Here is a 21,146-nt window from a genome sequence, read left to right on the forward strand (position 1 = left end):
TTTCAAGTTTACTTCAATATGATGTTGATATAAAAGCCATCTGTGCATAAAGGTATTTCCACAGCCATTTCGTGCGTTATTCATTTTACAGACTCAAAAAGATCCGTACCATGTCGAACGAACAAATGATCTGTAGGCATGTATAAAATTGTACCCGAAACTTCCGGTCTCCATCACAGCTGTCGTGACTTATTTATTTTAACGGGGATGACTTTACTCACATAAACTCTGTGAATGGAAACGTGGTTATTGAGCTGTTTTCCGACATGCTGTTCTTTCCATTTGTCGCAGTGTGTTTCTGCACTGATTCCCCATAGTATATGGACCTGCGTTCTGGTTTTCTGGGTCCGTGTTTTTGGTTGGATATATTTCTCAATGTATTTCTTATGTTTTATCGCTCTTCATCAAACCATTTCTCATTGCTACTAATTTTCTTATTTTAAAATAAAATACATTTAAAAAGTGCTATGTTAAAAATACTTTTCATGCTTTCTACTGCTAAGTTTACACCATCGCTATTGCAGGGAAACATTTTGGCCAGGAAGTTCTGTCTGTCTCTCTCTCTCTCCAGATGAGTTCACATCTATCGATGTGTGACTGATCGGATCTTTATTCTCTCACTGTAGCTCTTACCAGCAGAGGGGGAGAGAATGAAAGAAGAGAGATGGACAGGAGGTGATATCTGATCTGACCACATGCAGTTACATTACAGCACCATTCATACCTATCAGATGTAGTGCTTCTCTAGGAGCCTACAGCACCATTCATACCTATCAGATGTAGTGCTTCTCTAGGAGCCTACAGCACCATTCATACCTAATCAGACATAGTGCTTCTCTAGGAGCCTACAGCACCATTCATACCTAATCAGACATAGTGCTTCTCTAGGAGCCTACAGCACCATTCATACCTAATCAGATGTAGTGCTTCTCTAGGAGCCTACAGCACCATTTGGTAGGTGACTCCTGTAATAACCTTCTCTAGGAGCCTACAGCACCATTTGGTAGGTGACTCCTGTAATAACCTTCTCTAGGAGCCTACAGCACCATTTGGTAGGTGACTCAGAACTGTTAATAACACATTCTTATTTAGGAGTCTACAGCACCATTTGGTAAAATGACTCCTGTAATAACCACACATCATGACAAGAGAGCCAACAGCACCATTTGGTAGGTGACTCAACATGGTAGCAAACAACTTCTCTAGCAGCCTAGCAGCACCATTTGGTAGGTGACTCACAAATGACAACTCATGGTAGCAATACAGCACCATTTGGTAGCAACTCAACATGGTAGCAACACAGCAGGAGCCTACAGCATGGTTTTTGCATGGTGACTCCTGTACAACATGGTTCAACACAGCATGGTAGCAACTACATGCACCATTTGGTAGGTGACTCAACATGGTAGCAACACAGCATGGTAGCAACAGGAGCCTACAACAGCACCATTTGGTAGGTGACTCCTGTAATAACCAACATGGTAGCAGCCATGACAACACCATTCATACCTATCAGACGTAGTGCTTCTCTAGGAGCCTACAGCACCATTTGGTAGGTGACTCCTGTAATAACCTGCTCAGAGCAAACTGGTGATTAACAAATCGCAGATGAAATGGCAGACTGCGTCTGTGCATGTAGAGAGGATCTGTGTGTGTGTGTGTGTGTGTGTGTGTTGTTCGCTCCAACATTCTCCAACAGCGTTCCATTGTGCGAACAATTGATAATCATTCACTCATTTAACGTTCCTTTGAGAACAAACACATCCTCTCGGAAAAACCTGATGTGTTACTCATTTCAATGTAAGGAAATGAGGTAGGCTACTAATGTAGTAGGGCTGGGTGTGAGGGGACACACGGCTGTGTGTGTGTGTGTGTGTGTGTGTGTGTCTGTGTCTGTGTGTGTTAGTGTTTCCACTGCAAGGGAACACCATGTTTTTCCAGACATGCTCTTACAATTCAATTTTTTTATTTAACCTTTTATTTAACTAGGCAGAACAGTTAAGAACACATTCTTATTTACCATGATGGCCTACAGTGGCTGGGATTTTTTTTTAAATGTTTTTTTAAATGTAGGACAAAACACACATCATAACAAGAGAGACAACACAGCATGGTAGCAACACAACATGGTAGCAACACAGCATGGTAGCAACACAACATGGTAGCAACACAACATGGTAGCAACACAGCATGGTAGCAACACAGCATGGTAGCAACACAGCATGGTAGCAACACAACATGGTAGCAACACAACATGACAACACAGCATGGTAGCAACACAACATGGTAGCAACACAACATGACAACACAGCATGGTAGCAACACAACATGGTAGCAACACAACATGACAACACAGCATGGTAGCAACACAACATGGTAGCAACACAACATGACACAACATGACAACACAGCATGGTAGCAACACAACATGGTAGCAACACAACATGACAACACAGCATGGTAGCAACACAACATGGTAGCAACACAACATGACAACACAGCATGGTAGCAACACAACATGGTAGCAACACAACATGACAACACAGCATGGTAGCAACACAACATGGTAGCAACACAACATGACAACACAGCATGGTAGCAACACAACATGGTAGCAACACAACATGACAACACAGCATGGTAGCAACACAACATGACAACACAGCATGGTAGCAACACATGACAACACAGCATGGTAGCAACACATGACAACACAGCATGGTAGCAACACAGCATGGTAGCAACACAGCATGGTAGAAACACAACATGGTAGCAACACAGCATGGTAGCAACACAGCATGGTAGCAACACAACATGGTAGCAACACAGCATGGTAGCAACACAGCATGGTAGCAACACAGCATGGTAGCAACACAACATGGTAGCAACACAGCATGGTCGCAACACAGCATGGTCGCAACACAACATGGTAGCAACACAGCATGGTAGCAACACAGCATGGTAGCGACACATGACAACAACATGGAAGCAGCACAACATGGTAGCAACACAGCATGGTAGCAACACAGCATGGTAGCAACACAACATGACAACAACATGGAAACAGCACAACATGGTACAAACATTATTGGTCACAGACAACAGCACAAAGGGCAAGAAGGTAGAGACAACAATACATCACGCAAAGCAGCCACAACTGTCAGTAAGAGGTTCCATGATTGAGTCTTTGAATGGAGAGATGGAGATGAAACTGTCCAGTTCGAGTGTTTGTTGCAGCTCGTTCCAGTCGCTAGCTGCAGTGAACTGAAAAGAGGAGCGACCCAGGGATGTGTGTGCTTTGGGAACCTTTAACAGAATGTGACTGGCAGAACAGGTGTTGTATGTGGAGGATGAGGACTGCAGTAGATATCTCAGATAGGGGGGAGTGAGGCCTAAGAGGGTTTTATAAATAAGCATCAACCAGTGGGTTTTGTGACCGGTATACAGAGATGACCAGATTACAGAGGAGTACAGAGTGCAGTGATGTGTTCTATAAGGAGAATTGGTGGCAAATCTGATGGCCGAATGGTAAAGAACATCTAGCCGCGAGAGAGCACCCTTACCTACCAATCTATAAATGCTTTCTCTATAATCTAGCATGGGTAGGATGGTCATCTGAATCAGGGTTAGTTTGGCAGCTGGGGTGAAACAGGAGTGATTACGATAGAGGAAACAAAGTCTAGAATTAACTTTAGCCTGCAGCTTTGATATGTGCTGAGAGAAGGGCAGTGTACTGTCTAGCCATACTCCCAAGTACTTGTATGAGGTGACTACTACCTCAAGCTCTAAACCCTCAGAGGTGGTAATCACACCGGTGGGGAGAGGGGCATTCTTCTTACCAAACCACATGACCTTTGTTTTGGAGGTGTTCAGAACAAGGTTAAGGGAAGAGAAAGCTTGTTGGACACTAAGAAAGCTTTGTTGTAGAGCATTTAACACAACATCCGGGGAGGGGCCAGCTGAGTATAAGACTGTATCAACTGCATATAAATGGATGAGAGAGCTTCCTACTGCCTGAGCTATGTTGTGGATGGAAATTAAGAAGAGCGTGGGGCCTAGGATCGAGCCTTAGGGTACTCCCTTGGTGACAGGCAGTGGCTGAGACAGCAGATGTTCTGACTTTATACACTGCACTCTTTGAGAGAGGTCGTTAGCAAACCAGCCCAAAGCCCCCTCAGAGACACCAATACTCCTTAGCCGGCCCACCAGAATGGAATGGTCTACCGTATCAAAAGCTTTGGCCAAGTCAATAACAATAGAAGCACAACATTGCTTAGAATCAAGGGTAATGGTGACATCATTGAGGACCTTTAAGGTTGCAGTGACACATCCATAACCTGAGCGGAAACCAGATTGCACACCAGAGAGAATAAATCAAATCAAATCAAATTTTATTTGTCACATACACATGGTTAGCAGATGTTAATGCGAGTGTAGCGAAATGCTTGTGCTTCTAGTTCCGACAATGCAGTGATAACCAACAAGTAATCTAACTAACAATTCCAAAACTACTGTCTTATACACAGTGTAAGGGGATAAGGAATATGTACATAAGGATATATGAATGAGTGATGGTACAGAGCAGCATACAGTAGATGGTATCGAGTACAGTATATACATATGAGATGAGTATGTAGACAAAGTAAACAAAGTGGCATAGTTAAAGTGGCTAGTGACATAAGAATGCAGTCGATGATCTAGAGTACAGTATATACATATGCATATGAGATGAATAATGTAGGGTAAGTAACATTATATAAGGTAGCATTGTTTAAAGTGGCTAGTGATATATTTACATAATTTCCCATCAATTCCCATTATTAAAGTGGCTGGAGTTGGGTCAGTGTCAATGACAGTGTGTTGGCAGCAGCCACTCAGTGTTAGTGGTGGCTGTTTAACAGTCTGATGGCCTTGAGATAGAAGCTGTTTTTCAGTCTCTCGGTCCCAGCTTTGATGCACCTGTACTGACCTCGCCTTCTGGATGATAGCGGGGTGAACAGGCAGTGGTTCGGGTGGTTGATGTCCTTGATGATCTTTATGGCCTTCCTGTAACATCGGGTGGTGTAGGTGTCCTGGAGGGCAGGTAGTTTTCCCCCGGTGATGCGTTGTGCAGACCTCACTACCCTCTGGAGAGCCTTACGGTTGAGGGCGGAGCAGTTGCCGTACCAGGCGGTGATACAGCCCGCCAGGATGCTCTCGATTGTGCATCTGTAGAAGTTTGTGAGTGCTTTTGGTGACAAGCCGAATTTCTTCAGCCTCCTGAGGTTGAAGAGGCGCTGCTGCGCCTTCTTCACGACGCTGTCAGTGTGAGTGGACCAATTCAGTTTGTCTGTGATGTGTATGCCGAGGAACTTAAAACTTGCTACCCTCTCCACTACTGATCCATCGATGTGGATAGGGGGGTGTTCCCTCTGCTGTTTCCTGAAGTCCACAATCATCTCCTTAGTTTTGTTGTTACTACTTCCGGCGCTGACTGAGATGGCCGCCTCGCTTCGCGTTCCTAGGAAACTATGCAGTTTTTTGTTTTTTTTACGTGTTATTTCTTACATTAGTACCCCAGGTCATCTTAGGTTTCATTACATACAGTCGAGAAGAACTACTGAATATAAGATCAGCGCCAACTCACCATCAGTACGACCAAGAATATGTTTTCCGCGACGCGGATCCGGTGTTCTGCCTTACAAACAGGACAACGGAATGGATCGCATGCAGCGACCCAAGGAAACGACTCCGGAAAAGAGGGAAGCGAGTCGGTGTTCTGGTCAGACTCCGAAAAAGGGCACATCGCGCACCACTCCCCAGCATTCTTCTTGCCAATGTCCAGTCTCTTGACAACAAGGTTGACGAAATACGAGCAAGGGTAGCATTCCAGAGGGACATCAGAGACTGCAACGTTCTCTGCTTCACAGAAACATGGCTTACTGGGAAGACGCTATCCGATGCGGTGCAGCCAACGGGTTTCTCCACGCATCGCGCCGACAGAAACAAACATCTTTCTGGTAAGAAGAGTGGCGGGGGCGTATGCCTCATGACTAACGAGACATGGTGTGATGAAGGAAACATACAGGAACTCAAATCCTTCTGTTCACCTGATTTAGAATTCCTCACAATCAAATGTAGACCGCATTATCTTCCAAGAGAATTCTCCTCGATTATAATCACTATATCCCCCCCCAAGCAGACACATCGATGGCTCTGAACGAACTTTATTTAACTCTTTGCAAACTGGAAACCATTTATCCGGAGGCTGCATTCATTGTAGCTGGGGATTTTAACAAAGCTAATCTGAAAACAAGACTCCCTAAATTTTACCAGCATATCGATTGCGCAACCAGGGGTGGTAAAACCTTGGATCATTGTTACTCTAACTTCCGCGACGCATATAAGGCCCTGCCCCGCCCCCTTTCGGAAAAGCTGACCACGACTCCATTTTGCTGATCCCTGCCTACAGGCAGAAACTAAAACAAGAGGCTCCCACGCTGAGGTCTGTCCAACGCTGGTCAGACCAAGCTGACTCCACACTCCAAGACTGCTTCCATCACGTGGACTGGGACATGTTTCGATTGGTCAGATGGAAATATTGACGAATACGCTGATTCGGTGTGCGAGTTCATTAGAACGTGCGTCGAAGATGTCGTTCCCATAGCAACGATGAAAACATTCCCAAACCAGAAACCGTGGATTGATGGCAGCATTCGCGTGAAACTGAAAGCGCGAACCACTGCTTTTAATCAGGGCAAGGTGTCTGGTAATATGTCCGAATATAAACAATGCAGCTATTCCCTCCGCAAGGCTATTAAACAAGCTAAGCGTCAGTACAGAGACAAAGTGGAATCTCAATTCAATGGCTCAGACACAAGAGGCATGTGGCAGGGTCTACAGTCAATCACGGACTACAAGAAGAAACCCAGCCCAGTCACGGACCAGGATGTCTTGCTCCCAGGCAGACTAAATAACTTTTTGCCCGCTTTGAGGACAATACAGTGCCACTGACACGGCCTGCAACGAAAACATGCGGTCTCTCCTTCACTGCAGCCGAGGTGAGTAAGACATTTAAACGTGTTAACCTCGCAAGGCTGCAGGCCCAGACGGCATCCCCAGCCGCGCCTCAGAGCATGCGCAGACCAGCTGGCCGGTGTGTTTACGGACATATTCAATCAATCCCTATACCAGTCTGCTGTTCCCACATGCTTCAAGAGGGCCACCATTGTTCCTGTTCCCAAGAAAGCTAAGGTAACTGAGCTAAACGACTACCGCCCGTAGCACTCACTTCCGTCATCATGAAGTGCTTTGAGAGACTAGTCAAGGACCATATCACCTCCACCCTACCTGACACCCTAGACCCACTCCAATTTGCTTACCGCCCAAATAGGTCCACAGACGATGCAATCTCAACCACACTGCACACTGCCCTAACCCACCTGGACAAGAGGAATACCTATGTGAGAATGCTGTTCATCGACTACAGCTCGGCATTCAACACCATAGTACCCTCCAAGCTCGTCATCAAGCTCGAGACCCTGGGTCTCGACCCCGCCCTGTGCAACTGGGTACTGGACTTCCTGACGGGCCGCCCCCAGGTGGTGAGGGTAGGCAACAACATCTCCTCCCCGCTGATCCTCAACACGGGGGCCCCACAAGGGTGCGTTCTGAGCCCTCTCCTGTACTCCCTGTTCACCCACGACTGCGTGGCCACGCACGCCTCCAACTCAATCATCAAGTTTGCGGACGACACAACAGTGGTAGGCTTGATTACCAACAACGACGAGACGGCCTACAGGGAGGAGGTGAGGGCCCTCGGAGTGTGGTGTCAGGAAAATAACCTCACACTCAACGTCAACAAAACTAAGGAGATGATTGTGGAATACTATAGATATCAAGAAAACCAGCCAGTTGATTATTGACAAGTTTTTCAAAACTTTTGATAAACAGGGCAAAATAGAAATAGGCCTATAACAGTTAGGATCAGCTTGATCTTCCCCTTTAAATAAAGGACAAACCGTGGCTGCCTTCCAAGCAATGTGAACCTCCCCGGAGAGGAGAGACAGGATAAAAAGGTCAGAGAGAGGCTTGGCGATGACAGGAGCAGCAACTTTAAAGAAGAAAGGGTCTAAACCACATATGTCAGAGTCAAGGCCCGCGGGCCACATCCGGCCCGCAAGAAGGTTTTTTACGGCCCCTGGGATGATCTTGATTTATTATTAGAACCGGCCCGCAGCAAGCCGGCAGCCCGCAGATCTTTTACACGCACCAATACTACATTTCCCACAATGCAAAGGTGACGCACCGAGCAGTAGGCTGCTTCATTTCAATATTTATTGGCACAGCAGTCGTCAGCATCACAGTAAAATTAACTTTCAGATACCCATCAAAAATGGCAAAACGGAAGGTGGATACTGAGAACCGGGGGTTTCAAACAAGGTGGGAGTCGGAGTATATGTTCACGAAGGTAGCTGGAAAACCTGTGTGTCTTCTGTGTGGAGAAAGTGTGGCGGTACTGAAAGAGTATAATCTGAGACGACATTATGAAACGAAACACGCGGACAAAAACAAGAATATGGACATGGAACAAAGGCTACAAAAGGCAGAGGAATTAAAACGAGGCCTCAAATCTCGACAGGCTCTGTTCAAAAAGCCAAATCACAAGGCCAGGCTGCTGTCAAGGCCAGTTTTATTTTGGCAGAAGAGATCGCTAAATCAGCCCGGCCATTTACGGAGGGGGATTTCATCAAAAACTGCATGATTAAAGTTTGTGACGAAGTTTGCCCAGAAAAAAGGCAACTCTTTTTAAATGTGAGTCTGAGCAGAAACACCATTGCCGAGAGAGTAGACCAGTTGTCCATCAATCTAAAAGAGCAGCTTGTGAAAAAGGGAAAAGATTTTATTGCATATTCCTTGGCTGTGGATGAGAGCACCGACATTTCTGACATTGCCCAGTTGTCAATTTTCATCCGCTGGAGTGGACTCCAACCTAAGCGTGACAGAGGAGTTTTTGGCTTTACGTCCTATGCATGGCACAACTACGGGGCATGATTTGTATGAAGAGGTGTCAAGATGTGTAAATGAGATGGAGCTGCCTTGGGAAAAACTCGTGGGTTTGACAACCGACGGAGCACCTGCGATGTGTGGACACAGGAGCGGACTGGTGGCGAAGATACGGGAAAAGATGCAAGAGGAAAACGCGACAGGTGAGCTGACAGCTTATCATTGTATCATACACCAGGAAGCGTTGTGCGGTAAAGCCTTGAAAATGGAGCATGTAATGAGCATCATCACGCGCACAGTTAACTTTATCAGAGCCAAAGGTTTGAATCACCGCCAGTTCAAGGCATTTCTGACGGAGTTAGAAACGGAGCATGGTGATTTGCCTTATCACACAGAGGTGCGATGGCTAAGCCAGGGAAAGGTGCTTCAAAGATGTTTCGAGCTTCGTGAGGAGATTTGTCTGTTCTTGGACAGCAAAGGGAAAGACACAACACAACTCCGAGACGAAATGTTTCTGTGTGAAATGGCTTTTCTGTGTGACATTACGAGTCATCTGAATGCAATAAACTTGCAGCTGCAGGGTCGGGATCGTGTCATCTCTGATATGTACAGTACAGTGAAGGCATTTAAAACCAAACTGACTCTGTGGGAGACGCAGATGCGGAAAGAAAATTTGAGCCACTTTCCCAGCTGCAGACCATGAAAGAGAAGCTCTCTACCAGTGCGTTCCCGAGCACACAGTTGGCTGATAAAATAGGTATGCTTGCCGCTGACTTTCGACGCCGATTTGCTGACTTTGAAGCACAAAAAGCAGGTTGGAACTGCTCGGTAACCCATTTGCTGTTGACGTGGAAAGCTCACCACCAAACCTCCAAATGGAGTTGATTGACCTCCAATGCAATGATGCACTGAGGGCAAAATATGCGGCAGTGGGTGCTGCGGAGTTCGCCCGTTTCTCCCCGGCACAATGCCCCAGCTGCGCATCCAGGCTGCTCAAACGTTGTCTATGTTTGGCAGCACATACCTGTGTGAACAACTGTTTTCTTTGATGAACCTGAACAAAACATCACACAGAAGTCGACTTACTGCTGAACACCTCCACTCAATTCTGAGGATTTCTTCAGCTCAGAGCCTTACCCCGAACATTGATGAACTTGTGGAAAAGATGGGACACCACCAAGTATCACCCTCAACCTCAAACAAGTGAACATTACTGTGCAATCACATATTTAGAGTTTTTACTCAGTTCAAGTTTAAAAGTTAAAATTTAATATTTGTTTTCACTGCATGTTACTTCTCCTTAAACAAAGTGTTGTTTTTGATTAATAGATTTTTGCACTTTATTTTTTTGTATTTCAATCCAATTATATTTTAAAAATATTTCAGTTGAGTGGATGATAGAAAATTGCTATTATTGTTTTTTCTTTGAAGTAAATTTAGCCCACTTTTGCTAAAATAGAAAATATAGTCTACTGATGGTGCCTTGAATACCGGTTTCTTTCATTTAATGTTCATGTTATGGGGATATTTATATAAAGGAAATTTGTCTTTTGTGTCTGTTGAAAATTAAAGATTACTGACAGAGCCATAAGAAAATATTGCTTTATTTATCTGATCATATTGTAATATATTTGTTAGGTTTTCAGTAGGTTCAATTAGGTTCACTAGACTATATGCGTCATTTAAAAAATTTTCAATGAACATTCGAACAGTCCGGCCCTCGTCTTGTAGCTGATTTTTTTATTTGGCCCTCCGTCCATTTGACTTTGACACCCCTGGTCTAAACCATCTGACCCAGATGTGTTTTTGGGGGTCAAGTTTAATAAGGAGCTCCTTTAGCACCTCGGACTCAGTGACCGCCTGCAGTGAGAAACCTTGTAGCAGGGCAGGAGAAAAAGAGGGAGGAGCATCGGGGATAGTTACATTAGAAGGGGTGGGAGATGAGGAAATGTTGGACGGGCAATGAGGTATGGCTGAGTCAAATAGGAATCCTGACTTAATGAAGTGGTGATTAAAGAACTCAGCCTCGGTGCTTCTTGTCAGTAACAACCACATCATCAACATTAAGGGACATGGGCAGCTGTGAGGAGGAGGGTTTATTCTCCAGGTCTTTAACCGTTTTCCAGAACTTCTTTGGGTTAGACTCAAAGAGGGAGAACTGCTCTTTAAAGTAACTAACTTTGGCCTTCCGGATAGCCTGAGTGCACTTATTTCTCATTTGCCTGAACGAGAGCCAGTCAGCCTGAGTATGCCTGTGCAGAGCCTTTCGCCAAATGCAATTCTTTAGGTGGAGTAACTCTGCAAGATCACGGTTGAACCAGGGGCTGAACCTGTTTTTAATTCTCATTTTCTTTATGGGGGCATGTTTGTTAGTAAAACCACTGAAAATATAACAAAAATAAGGTCCAAGTGTCTTCGACGGAGGGGATCACGCTGATTCTATACCAATTTACAGAAGCCAGGTCATGCTAATTTATTTTCTTTTAGCAAGTGTCTATGACAAATCAGGACAGGTCATTTCACTGAGCAGCCATTACAAACACAGCTGTAAAACTGTGATCACTAAGGTCATTACAGAAAAAGCCAGACTGATATTTGTGAGGATAACATCGAGGATGTTTGGGTGTTTGGAGTCATACCTTGTGGGATTAGTAATTATCTGAGAAAGATTTAGGGAGTCTCATTGCTTTAGGACTTGGTCAGGTGGTTTAAGCCTGTCCCAGTTTAGGTCACCTGGCAAGACAAATTCAGACTTCGTGTAAGGGGCCAGGAGAGCGCTCAGGGCAGGTAGGGTACAGGCCGGTGCTGATGGAGGACGATAACACCCAGACAAATTCAGACTTCGTGTAAGGGGCCAGGAGAGAGCTCAGGACAGGTAGGGTACAGGCCGGTGCTGATGGTGGACGATAACACCCAGCAACAGTCACCCAGCAACAGTCAACAAAGAGCTATTTGAAAGTTTAATACTTAAAACCAGCAAAACAAATTGTTTGTGGACAGACTTGGTGGAGACAACCGAGCACTGAAGGTGTTCCTTGGTAAAGATTGCCACTCCACCACCTTTGGAAGATCTGTCTTGCCAAAAAAGGTTATAACCAGAAAGGTTAACATCAGTGTTCAAAACACTCTTCCTGAACCACGCTGGATTGGAGCTGGGAACCCACACTTTCAATTGATCCATTTTAGGTAATAAGCTTCTAGTGTTAACGTGCAGAAACCCCAGGCTTTTACGAGAGCAGAAATCAGTGAAGCAGATGTCAGAGCACAGGTCAGAATTGGGGCTAGCAACAGTAGATGGGCCAGGGTGTACATGCACATTTCCAGATATCATCAGCAGTAATACAATCAGGGCACGGCAGAGGACACGGAGAGCTCTGCAGTGCTGATCTATGACATCTGAATGTGTATCAGACGGCAACAAGATCATATTGTACAGCAATTTCATCAGGTGACATGAATACAAAGCCGGCGAGAGGTGGTTAGAACAGGATGGGAGGGCAAAGAGTATGTGTAACCAATAAGGTCCCGAGTGTGGAAACAAACATAGTTAATCCCACGATTGGGTAAACAAGAAAGTTCATAGTCAACAAAGCATGCAGGAGTCATGAGGCAATTAGCAAAATGCACAAAAATATATATATAACGACTTGGGGCCATTGTAAGTTCAGATTCACTCGCCCCAACAGTGCCTGGGTGCTGGAGGCAGGCGAACGCTCGGGAGAGAGGGGAGAGTATGGTGGGGGTACCTGTACCAGACAGGGGGAGACAGGCCAGGGAGAGAGGGGAGAGTATGGTGGGGGTACCTGTACCAGACAGGGGAGACAGACCAGAGCAGCCAGAGAACAGAGAGGGGGAGTGTGGTGGGGGTACCTGTACCAGACAGGGGAGACAGACCAGAGCAGCCAGAGAACAGAGAGGGGGAGGTGGTGGGGGTACCTGTACCAGACAGGGGGAGTGTGGTGGGGGTACCTGTACCAGACAGGGGGAGTGTGGTGGGGGTACCTGTACCAGACAGGGGGAGTGTGGTGGGGGTACCTGTACAGACAGGGGGAGTGTGGTGGGGGTACCTGTACCAGACAGGGGAGTGTGGTGGGGGTACCTGTACCAGACAGGGGAGTGTGGTGGGGGTACCTGTACCAGACAGGGGAGTGTGGTGGGGGTACCTGTACCAGACAGGGGAGTGTGGTGGGGGTACCTGTACCAGACAGGGGGAGTGTGGTGGGGGGTACCTGTACCAGACAGGGGAGTGTGGTGGGGGTACCTGTACCAGACAGGGGGAGACAGGTCAGGGCAGATGATGAACAGGAGGTGGAGTGTGGTGGGGGTACCTGTACCAGACAGGGGGAGTGTGGTGGGGGTACCTGTACCAGACAGGGGGAGTATGGTGGGGGTACCTGTACCAGACAGGGGGAGACAGGTCAGGGCAGATGATGAACAGAGAGGTGGAGTGTGGTGGGGTACCTGTACCAGACAGGGGAGTATGGTGGGGGTACCTGTACCAGACAGGGGGAGTATGGTGGGGGTACCTGTACCAGACAGGGGAGTGGTGGGGGTACCTGTACCAGACAGGGGAGTGTGGTGGGGGCACCTGTGACAGGGGAGTGTGGTGGGGGTACCTGTACCAGACAGGGGGAGTGTGGTGGGGGTACCTGTACCAGACAGGGGAGTGTGGTGGGGGTACCTGTACCAGACAGGAGGAGTGTGGGTGGGGGCACCTGTACCAGACAGGGGAGTGTGGTGGGGGTACCTGTACCAGACAGGGGGAGTGTGGTGGGGGTACCTGTAGACAGGGGGAGTGTGGTGGGGTACCTGTACCAGACAGGGGGAGTGTGGTGGGGGTACCTGTACCAGACAGGGGAGTGTGGTGGGGGTACCTGTACCAGACAGGGGGAGTGTGGTGGGGGTACCTGTACCAGACAGGGGAGTGTGGTGGGGGTACCTGTACCAGACAGGGGGAGTGTGGTGGGGGGTACCTGTACCAGACAGGGGGAGTGTGGTGGGGGTACCTGTACCAGACAGGGGGAGTGTGGTGGGGGTACCTGTACCAGACAGGGGGAGTGTGGTGGGGGTACCTGTACCAGACAGGGGAGTATGGTGGGGGTACCTGTACCAGACAGGGGAGTGTGGTGGGGGTACCTGGTGGTGGGGGTACCTGTACCAGACAGGGGGAGTGTGGTGGGGGTACCTGTACCAGACAGGGGGAGTGTGGTGGGGTACCTGTACCAGACAGGGGAGTATGGTGGGGTACCTGTACCAGACAGGGGAGTGTGGTGGGGGTACCTGTACCAGACAGGGGGAGTGTGGTGGGGGTACCTGTACCAGACAGGGGAGTGTGGTGGGGGTACCTGTACCAGACAGGGGGAGTGTGGTGGGGGTACCTGTACCAGACAGGGGAGTGTGGTGGGGGTACCTGTACCAGACAGGGGGAGTATGGTGGGGGTACCTGTACCCAGACAGGGGAGTGTGGTGGGGGTACCTGTACCAGGCAGTGGGAGTATGGTGGGGGTACCTGTACCAGACAGGGGGAGTGTGGTGGGGGTACCTGTACCAGACAGGGGGAGTGTGGTGGGGGTACCTGTACCAGACAGGGGGAGTATGGTGGGGGTACCTGTACCAGACAGGGGGAGTGTGGTGGGGGTACCTGTACCAGGCAGTGGGAGTAGGTGTCGGACCCACTTGGGAGAAGCTGTTATTTCTGGAGTCAGATTTCTTGTAGAAAATGGAATGGTCTTTGAACAGACTCCCGTCGTTTGTTGGGCTCAAAGGCTATGGCACCTCTCACTTCACACCTCAGGGCTAATTCAAGTTGTATCTGGTCTGTCTCAGTTCCAGGTTGGATGGTGGAGTTTCCAGACAATATACTATAGTTTCCAGACAATATACTGTAGTTTCTAGATAATATACTGTAGTTTCTAGATAATATACTGTAGTTTCTAGACAATATACTGTAGTTTCTAGATAATATACTGTAGTTTCCAGACAATATACTGTAGTTTCTAGACAATATACTGTAGTTTCTAGATACTATACTGTAGTTTCTAGATACTATACTGTAGTTTCTAGACAATCTGACTCCCGTCCGTTTCAGAAACTCAAACTGCAGTTTCTAGATACAGACAGTAGTTTCAGACAGACTGTAGTTTCTAGACAATACTGTAGTTTCTAGATACAGGCTGTAGTTTCTAGATACTATACTGTAGGCAGACTAGATACTATACTGTAGTTTCTAGACAATATACTGTACTAGATACTATACTGAGTTTCTAGATAATATACTGTAGTTTCAGACTATACTGTAGTTTCTAGACAATATACTGTAGTTTCTAGATACTATACTGTAGTTTCTAGATAATATACAGTAGTTTCTAGATACTTACTGTAGTTTCTAGATAATATACTGTAATTTCTAGACAATATACTGTAGTTTCTAGACAATATATCCCACTAGATAATATACTGTAGTTTCTAGATAATATACTGTAGTTTCTAGATACTATACTGTAGTTTCTAGATAATATTCTGTAGTTTCTAGATACTATACTGTAGTTTCTAGACAATATACTGTAGTTTCTAGATACTATACTGTAGTTTCTAGATAATATACTGTAGTTTCTAGATACTATACTGTAGTTTCTAGATAATATACTGTAGTTTCTAGATAATATACTGTAGTTTCTAGATAATATACTGTAGTTTCTAGATAATATACTGTAGTGGGCTAAATCTGACTCCACGTCCGTCAGAAAAGTCAAAGCAGCAGACAGACAGACAGGCAGACAGACAGGCACGCCGGCAGACAGGCAGGCAGGCAGGCAGACAGGCACGCCGGCAGACAGGCAGGCAGACAGAGACAGACAGACAGACAGACAGACAGACAGACAGACAGACAGACAGACAGACAGACAGACAGACAGACCAGACAGACAGACAGACAGGCAGGCAGTGTTCAGTTGGGTGTAATATGCATAATGTTGCAGACAGAATTGTATGCATAGACCTGAAATCCCACTGACCTATTGTTGAGTATCACAGCTGTTCTATGCTGGGTCCCTGTACATCTAGCTGTATCACAGCTGTTCTATGCTGGGTCCCTGTACATCTAGCTGTATCACAGCTGTTCTATGCTGGGTCCCTGTACATCTAGCTGTATCACAGCTGTTCTATGCTGGGTCCCTGTACATCTAGCTGTATCACAGCTGTTCTATGCTGGGTCCCTGTACATCTAGCTGTATCACAGCTGTTCTATGCTGGGTCCCTGTACATCTAGCTGTATCACAGCTGTTCTATGCTGGGTCCCTGTACATCTAACTGTATCACAGCTGTTCTATGCTGGGTCCCTGTACATCTAGCTGTATCACAGCTGTTCTATGCTGGGTCCCTGTACATCTAGCTGTATCACAGCTGTTCTATGCTGGGTCCCTGTACATCTAGCTGTATCACAGCTGTTCTATGCTGGGTCCCTGTACATCTAGCTGTATCACAGCTGTTCTATGCTGGGTCCCTGTACATCTAGCTGTATCACAGCTGTTCTATGCTGGGTCCCTGTACATCTAGCTGTGTGTTCTGAGTCTCCTGTCACTACAAAATGACCCTAGAACATGTTGACAATTCATTGACGGTTTTCTTCTGCAGCATTGTGTTCGTGTCTTTCTAGAGACATGTTTAGAATTTACGTTTCATTGCTGGTTTACTTTTTTTTTTTCCACAGAAGTCTTTTGAAGGACTCAGAGTGGTGACTGCATAGGAGAGGGAAGACCTCAGACCAGAGCTTTAACGACATAAACCAGGCCGTACAGTAACATCCAGTACCATCCTCGAAGAGGCCCGGCTGAAGAAGAAGAGGTCTCAGAGGAGAAGAGTTCACATTAAAACACAGGAAACACCTGAAAACGCTCCCAGGTTCATCTTCAAGAAACACTGACACACATTCTCACACACACTCACAGGGAGTTTACAGAACTCCCTCACATTCCTCAAAGGTAGATCATTTCCTCTTGAAGGACAACAATCAACCAATCAGCCAATCATTCAGCCAGTCAGCCAATCAGGATGTCTCGTTGGGGCCGTAAGGATGTGAAGAAGACTCCTGAGGTGATCAGGACGGTAACAGAGGGGCTGAAGTCTCTGTACCGTCAGAAACTCCTCCCCCTGGAGCAGTACTACGGTTTCCATGACTTCCACTCCCCCTCTCTGGAGGACGCAGACTTTGACAACAAACCCATGGTGCTGGTGGTGGGGCAGTACTCCACTGGCAAGACTACGTTCATCAAGTAAGATATTATATACAGTAAGATATTATATACAGTAAGATATTATATACAGTAAGATATTATACACAGTAAGATATTATATACAGTAAGATATTATATTCAGTAAGATATTATATACAGTTTATATACAGTAAGGTTTATATTCAGTAAGATATTATATACAGTAAGGTTTATATTCAGTGCCTTCAGAGAGTATTCACACCCATTGACTTTATTCACACTTTGTCGTGTTACAGCCTGATTACATTGAGATTTATTTTGGCACGGGCCTACACACAATACCCTATAATGTTGAAGTGAAATGATGTTTTGTAGAATTGTTTTGTTTATTAATAATTTAAAAAAATGAAAAGCAGAAGGCATGCGTCCTTCCTAACTCAGTTGCCTGAGAGGAAGGAAACTGCTCAGGGATAGCACCATGAGGCCAATGGTGATTTTAAACCAGTTACAGAGTTTAATGGCTGTGATATGAGGAAACTGAGGATGGATCAACAACATGGTAGTTACTCCACAATACTAACCTAAATGACAGAGTGAGAAGAAGGAAGCCTGTACAGAATACAAATATTCCAAAACATACATTCTGTTTGCAACAAGGCACTAAAGTAACTGCAAAAAATGTGGCAATTTATGTCCTGAATACAAAGTGTAATGTTTGGGGAAAATCCAACACATCACTGAGTACCAGTCTTTATATTTTCATGCATGGTGGCGGCTGCATCATGTTATGGGTATGCTTGTCATTGGCAAGGACTAGGATAAAAAGAAAATGAATAGCGCTAAGCACAGGCAAAGTCCTAGAGCAAAACCTGATTCAGTCTGCTTTCCAACAGACACTGGGAGATGAATTCACCTTTCAGCAGGACAATAACCTAAAACACAAGGCCACATCTACACTGGAGTTGATTACCAAGACGGCAGTGAATGTTCTGACTGGCCTAGTTACAGTTTTGACTTCAATCAGCATGAAAATGGCTGTCTAGCAATGATCAACAACCAACTTGACAGAGCTGTAAGAATTATTTTAAAGAATAATGTGCAAATATTATACAGTCCAGGTGTGCAAAGCTCTTAGAGACTCACCCAGAAAGACTCAGCTGGAATCACTCTTAGAGACTTACCCAGAAAGACTCACAGCTGTAATCACTCTTAGAGACTTACCCAGGAAGACTCACAGCTGTAATCACTCTTAGAGACTTACCCAGAAAGACTCACAGCTGTAATCACTCTTAGAGACTTACCCAGAAAGACTCACAGCTGTAATCGCTCTTAGAGACTTACCCAGAAAGACTCACAGCTGTAATCGCTCTTAGAGACTTACCCAGAAAGACTCACGGCTGTAATTGCTCTTAGAGACTTACCCAGAAAGACTCTCAGCTGTAATCACTCTTAGAGACTTACCCAGAAATACTCTCAGCTGCAGTCGCTGCCAAAGGGGATTCTAACATGTATTTAATTATGTAAATAAAATATTGCTGTATCTTCAATACATTTTCAAAAATGTATAAAAACATGTTTTTCACTTTATCATTCATTATGAGGTATTGTGTGTAGATGGGTGAGAAAGAAAATCAATTTGATCCGTTTTGAATTCAGGGCTGTAACACAACAAAATGTGGAATAAGTGAAAGGGGTATGAATACTTTGTGAAGGCCCAGTACAGACAGATGAACCTGTAGTCCATGGTGCTGGTGGTGGGGCAGTAGTCTACTGGCAAGACTACCATTAGCAAGGAAGACTTTTTCCAGATTATACTGTAGGTAGGGACAGGAGTTGCTCCTGAACTACTCCAAACCAGCTTTTATAAATGATAGGAAGGGCCTCAGTCTCCTATGACTGATTTACGTTGTTGTGTGTAACAGGTATCTGTTGGAGCAGGATATCCCAGGAAGCAGGATAGGGCCAGAGCCCACCACCGACTGTTTCACAGCCATCATGCACGGTGAGGTAGAGGGGGTGATCCCGGGCAACGCTCTCATCGTTGACCCCAACAAACCTTTTCGCAAGCTCAACCCCTTCGGAAACACCTTCCTCAACAGGTGAGTACAGAGGCGGAATCCAGAATGCACGACGTCGTGTTTTAGAATGTTCTAGAATGGCCTGTCTGAAGGGAGGGGGTTGGAGGAGGGGAGAGAAAGAAGTGTGTTAGGTTTTTTTTTTTGCTCTGTGGAATTTCAAGTGTCCGTGCCAAATTTCAGAGCTGGGAGGGACTTGCCTTATTTGTGGAAAAATGGAGAAAGGGAGTGATATCTCTGTAGAGAGGGAGAGGTTGGGGGAGAGGTAGTGTATTCAGATATGAGCTGCTATGTGCTCCAGTTCAAAGGCATGGTTAGAGGGCCCCAAAGAGCCACAGCCATGCAGGACTAACTAACAGATGATGTCACAGGGGCCAGGGTAAAGCCGAGCAGACTGGCTGGGCTGAATCACCCGGAGGTATTTTCCACTGCCCTGGTGTGTTTATCCTGTTGTCTGGGATACCCTTTTTCACGGGATTTCCTTCTATTGAGGCGAGCTGGCCTTACTGTTTATGGAACATGTTTTGCTGTGATACTGAAGCCACATCAACTGTAGGAGTCGAACACTACAATTATGGGTAGAAAAGGTACAGTAGATGTAACCTTTAGGCACAGATCTGGGACCAGCCTACACTCCAAAAATCCTAAGCATAACCATCAGGCTAGATCTAGCTACCACAACGTTCTGACGCACAAATTACAAAGATCCAAGGAATGGTGTCTCTCTCTTTCTCTTTCTCTCTCTCTCTCTCTCGCTCTCTCTCGCGCTCTCTCTCGCTCTCTCTCGCGCTCTCTCTCGCTCTCTCTCGCTCTCTGTCTCGCTCTTTCGCTCTCTGTCTCACTCTCTCTCGCTCTCGCTCTAGCGCTCTAGCGCTCTCTCGCTCTCTCTCTATGTCTCTTTCGCTCTCTGTCTCTCTCTTTCGCTCTCTGTCTCTCTCTTTCTCTCTCTGTCTCTCTCTTTCGCTCTCGCTCTCTCGCTCTCTGTCTCTCTCTCTCGCTCTCTCTGTCTCTCTCTCTCGCTCTCTCTCGCTCTCTCTCTCTCTCGCTCTCTCGCTCTCTCGCTCTCTCTCTATGTCTCTTTCGCTCTCTGTCTCTCTCTTTCGCTCTCTGTCTCTCTCTTTCGCTCTCTGTCTCTCGCTCTCGCTCTCTGTCTCTCGCTCTTTCGCTCTCGCTCTCGCTCGTCGGTCCTTCCTGTCTGGTGAAGCCCTGGTTAAAGCCATCTGAATCAGGAAGTAGCGGTGTTGTTGTTAACGATCATTAGCAGGTCATATTGTTGAGGCTATGACACTGGAGACCGTTTTCCTTCAGGAAGCCCAGAGCATTGAGAGTCCTGCTTCAACACAATGGGTCCTGGGAAGGGAGTAGTCCGACACAGTAGCACAATGAGTCCAGCTCTGAACTCATGATCTGGTTCCAAGATCGCCTTTAGCTGTTACCTTGAGTGTGCAGAGAGATTAGTGCTTTCTTTTTTAAAATTATTATTATCATGGTTAAAGATTTCGGTTTTGATTATGTTTTTAGACACATAATAAAACAATAAAAAAACATGAATTGCATTGTGGGTTAAATGCTGTAACACATAATAAAACAATGAAAGTCCCATGATGGCAGTAACTGTCCATTACTGTTTATCATTTATTCACTTTACTTTACTAACACATTTCAGATGTTGTGTATATTACACAAGTTTTATATATATATATATATATATATATATAATATATTACATTAGTTTTAGTTTCATATATAATATATTACATTAGTTATATATATATATATATATATACACACTGCTCAAAAAAATAAAGGGAACAACAAAATCACACAACAATTAACAATGGATATCGAATTTATCAACCCATGGAGGTCACACTCA

The 21,146-nt window shown here is 45.8% G+C and overlaps 1 protein-coding gene across 1 annotated transcript in view; it reads left to right on the forward strand.

Moving 5' to 3' along the window:
• ehd2b (EH-domain containing 2b) overlaps positions 1–21,146 on the forward strand; it is a 51,624-nt gene that overhangs the window by 13,208 nt on the left and 17,270 nt on the right. Inside the window, exons 2-3 of the mRNA XM_065000620.1 lie at positions 16,694–17,255; positions 19,118–19,294. Of these exons, the coding sequence (XP_064856692.1) occupies positions 17,035–17,255; positions 19,118–19,294 (398 nt within the window). The 5' untranslated portion in view covers positions 16,694–17,034. The remainder of the gene's footprint in view (positions 1–16,693; positions 17,256–19,117; positions 19,295–21,146) is intronic.

Source organism: Oncorhynchus nerka, linkage group LG14, assembly GCF_034236695.1.
Source record: "Oncorhynchus nerka isolate Pitt River linkage group LG14, Oner_Uvic_2.0, whole genome shotgun sequence".
Lineage (NCBI taxonomy): Eukaryota > Metazoa > Chordata > Actinopteri > Salmoniformes > Salmonidae > Oncorhynchus > Oncorhynchus nerka.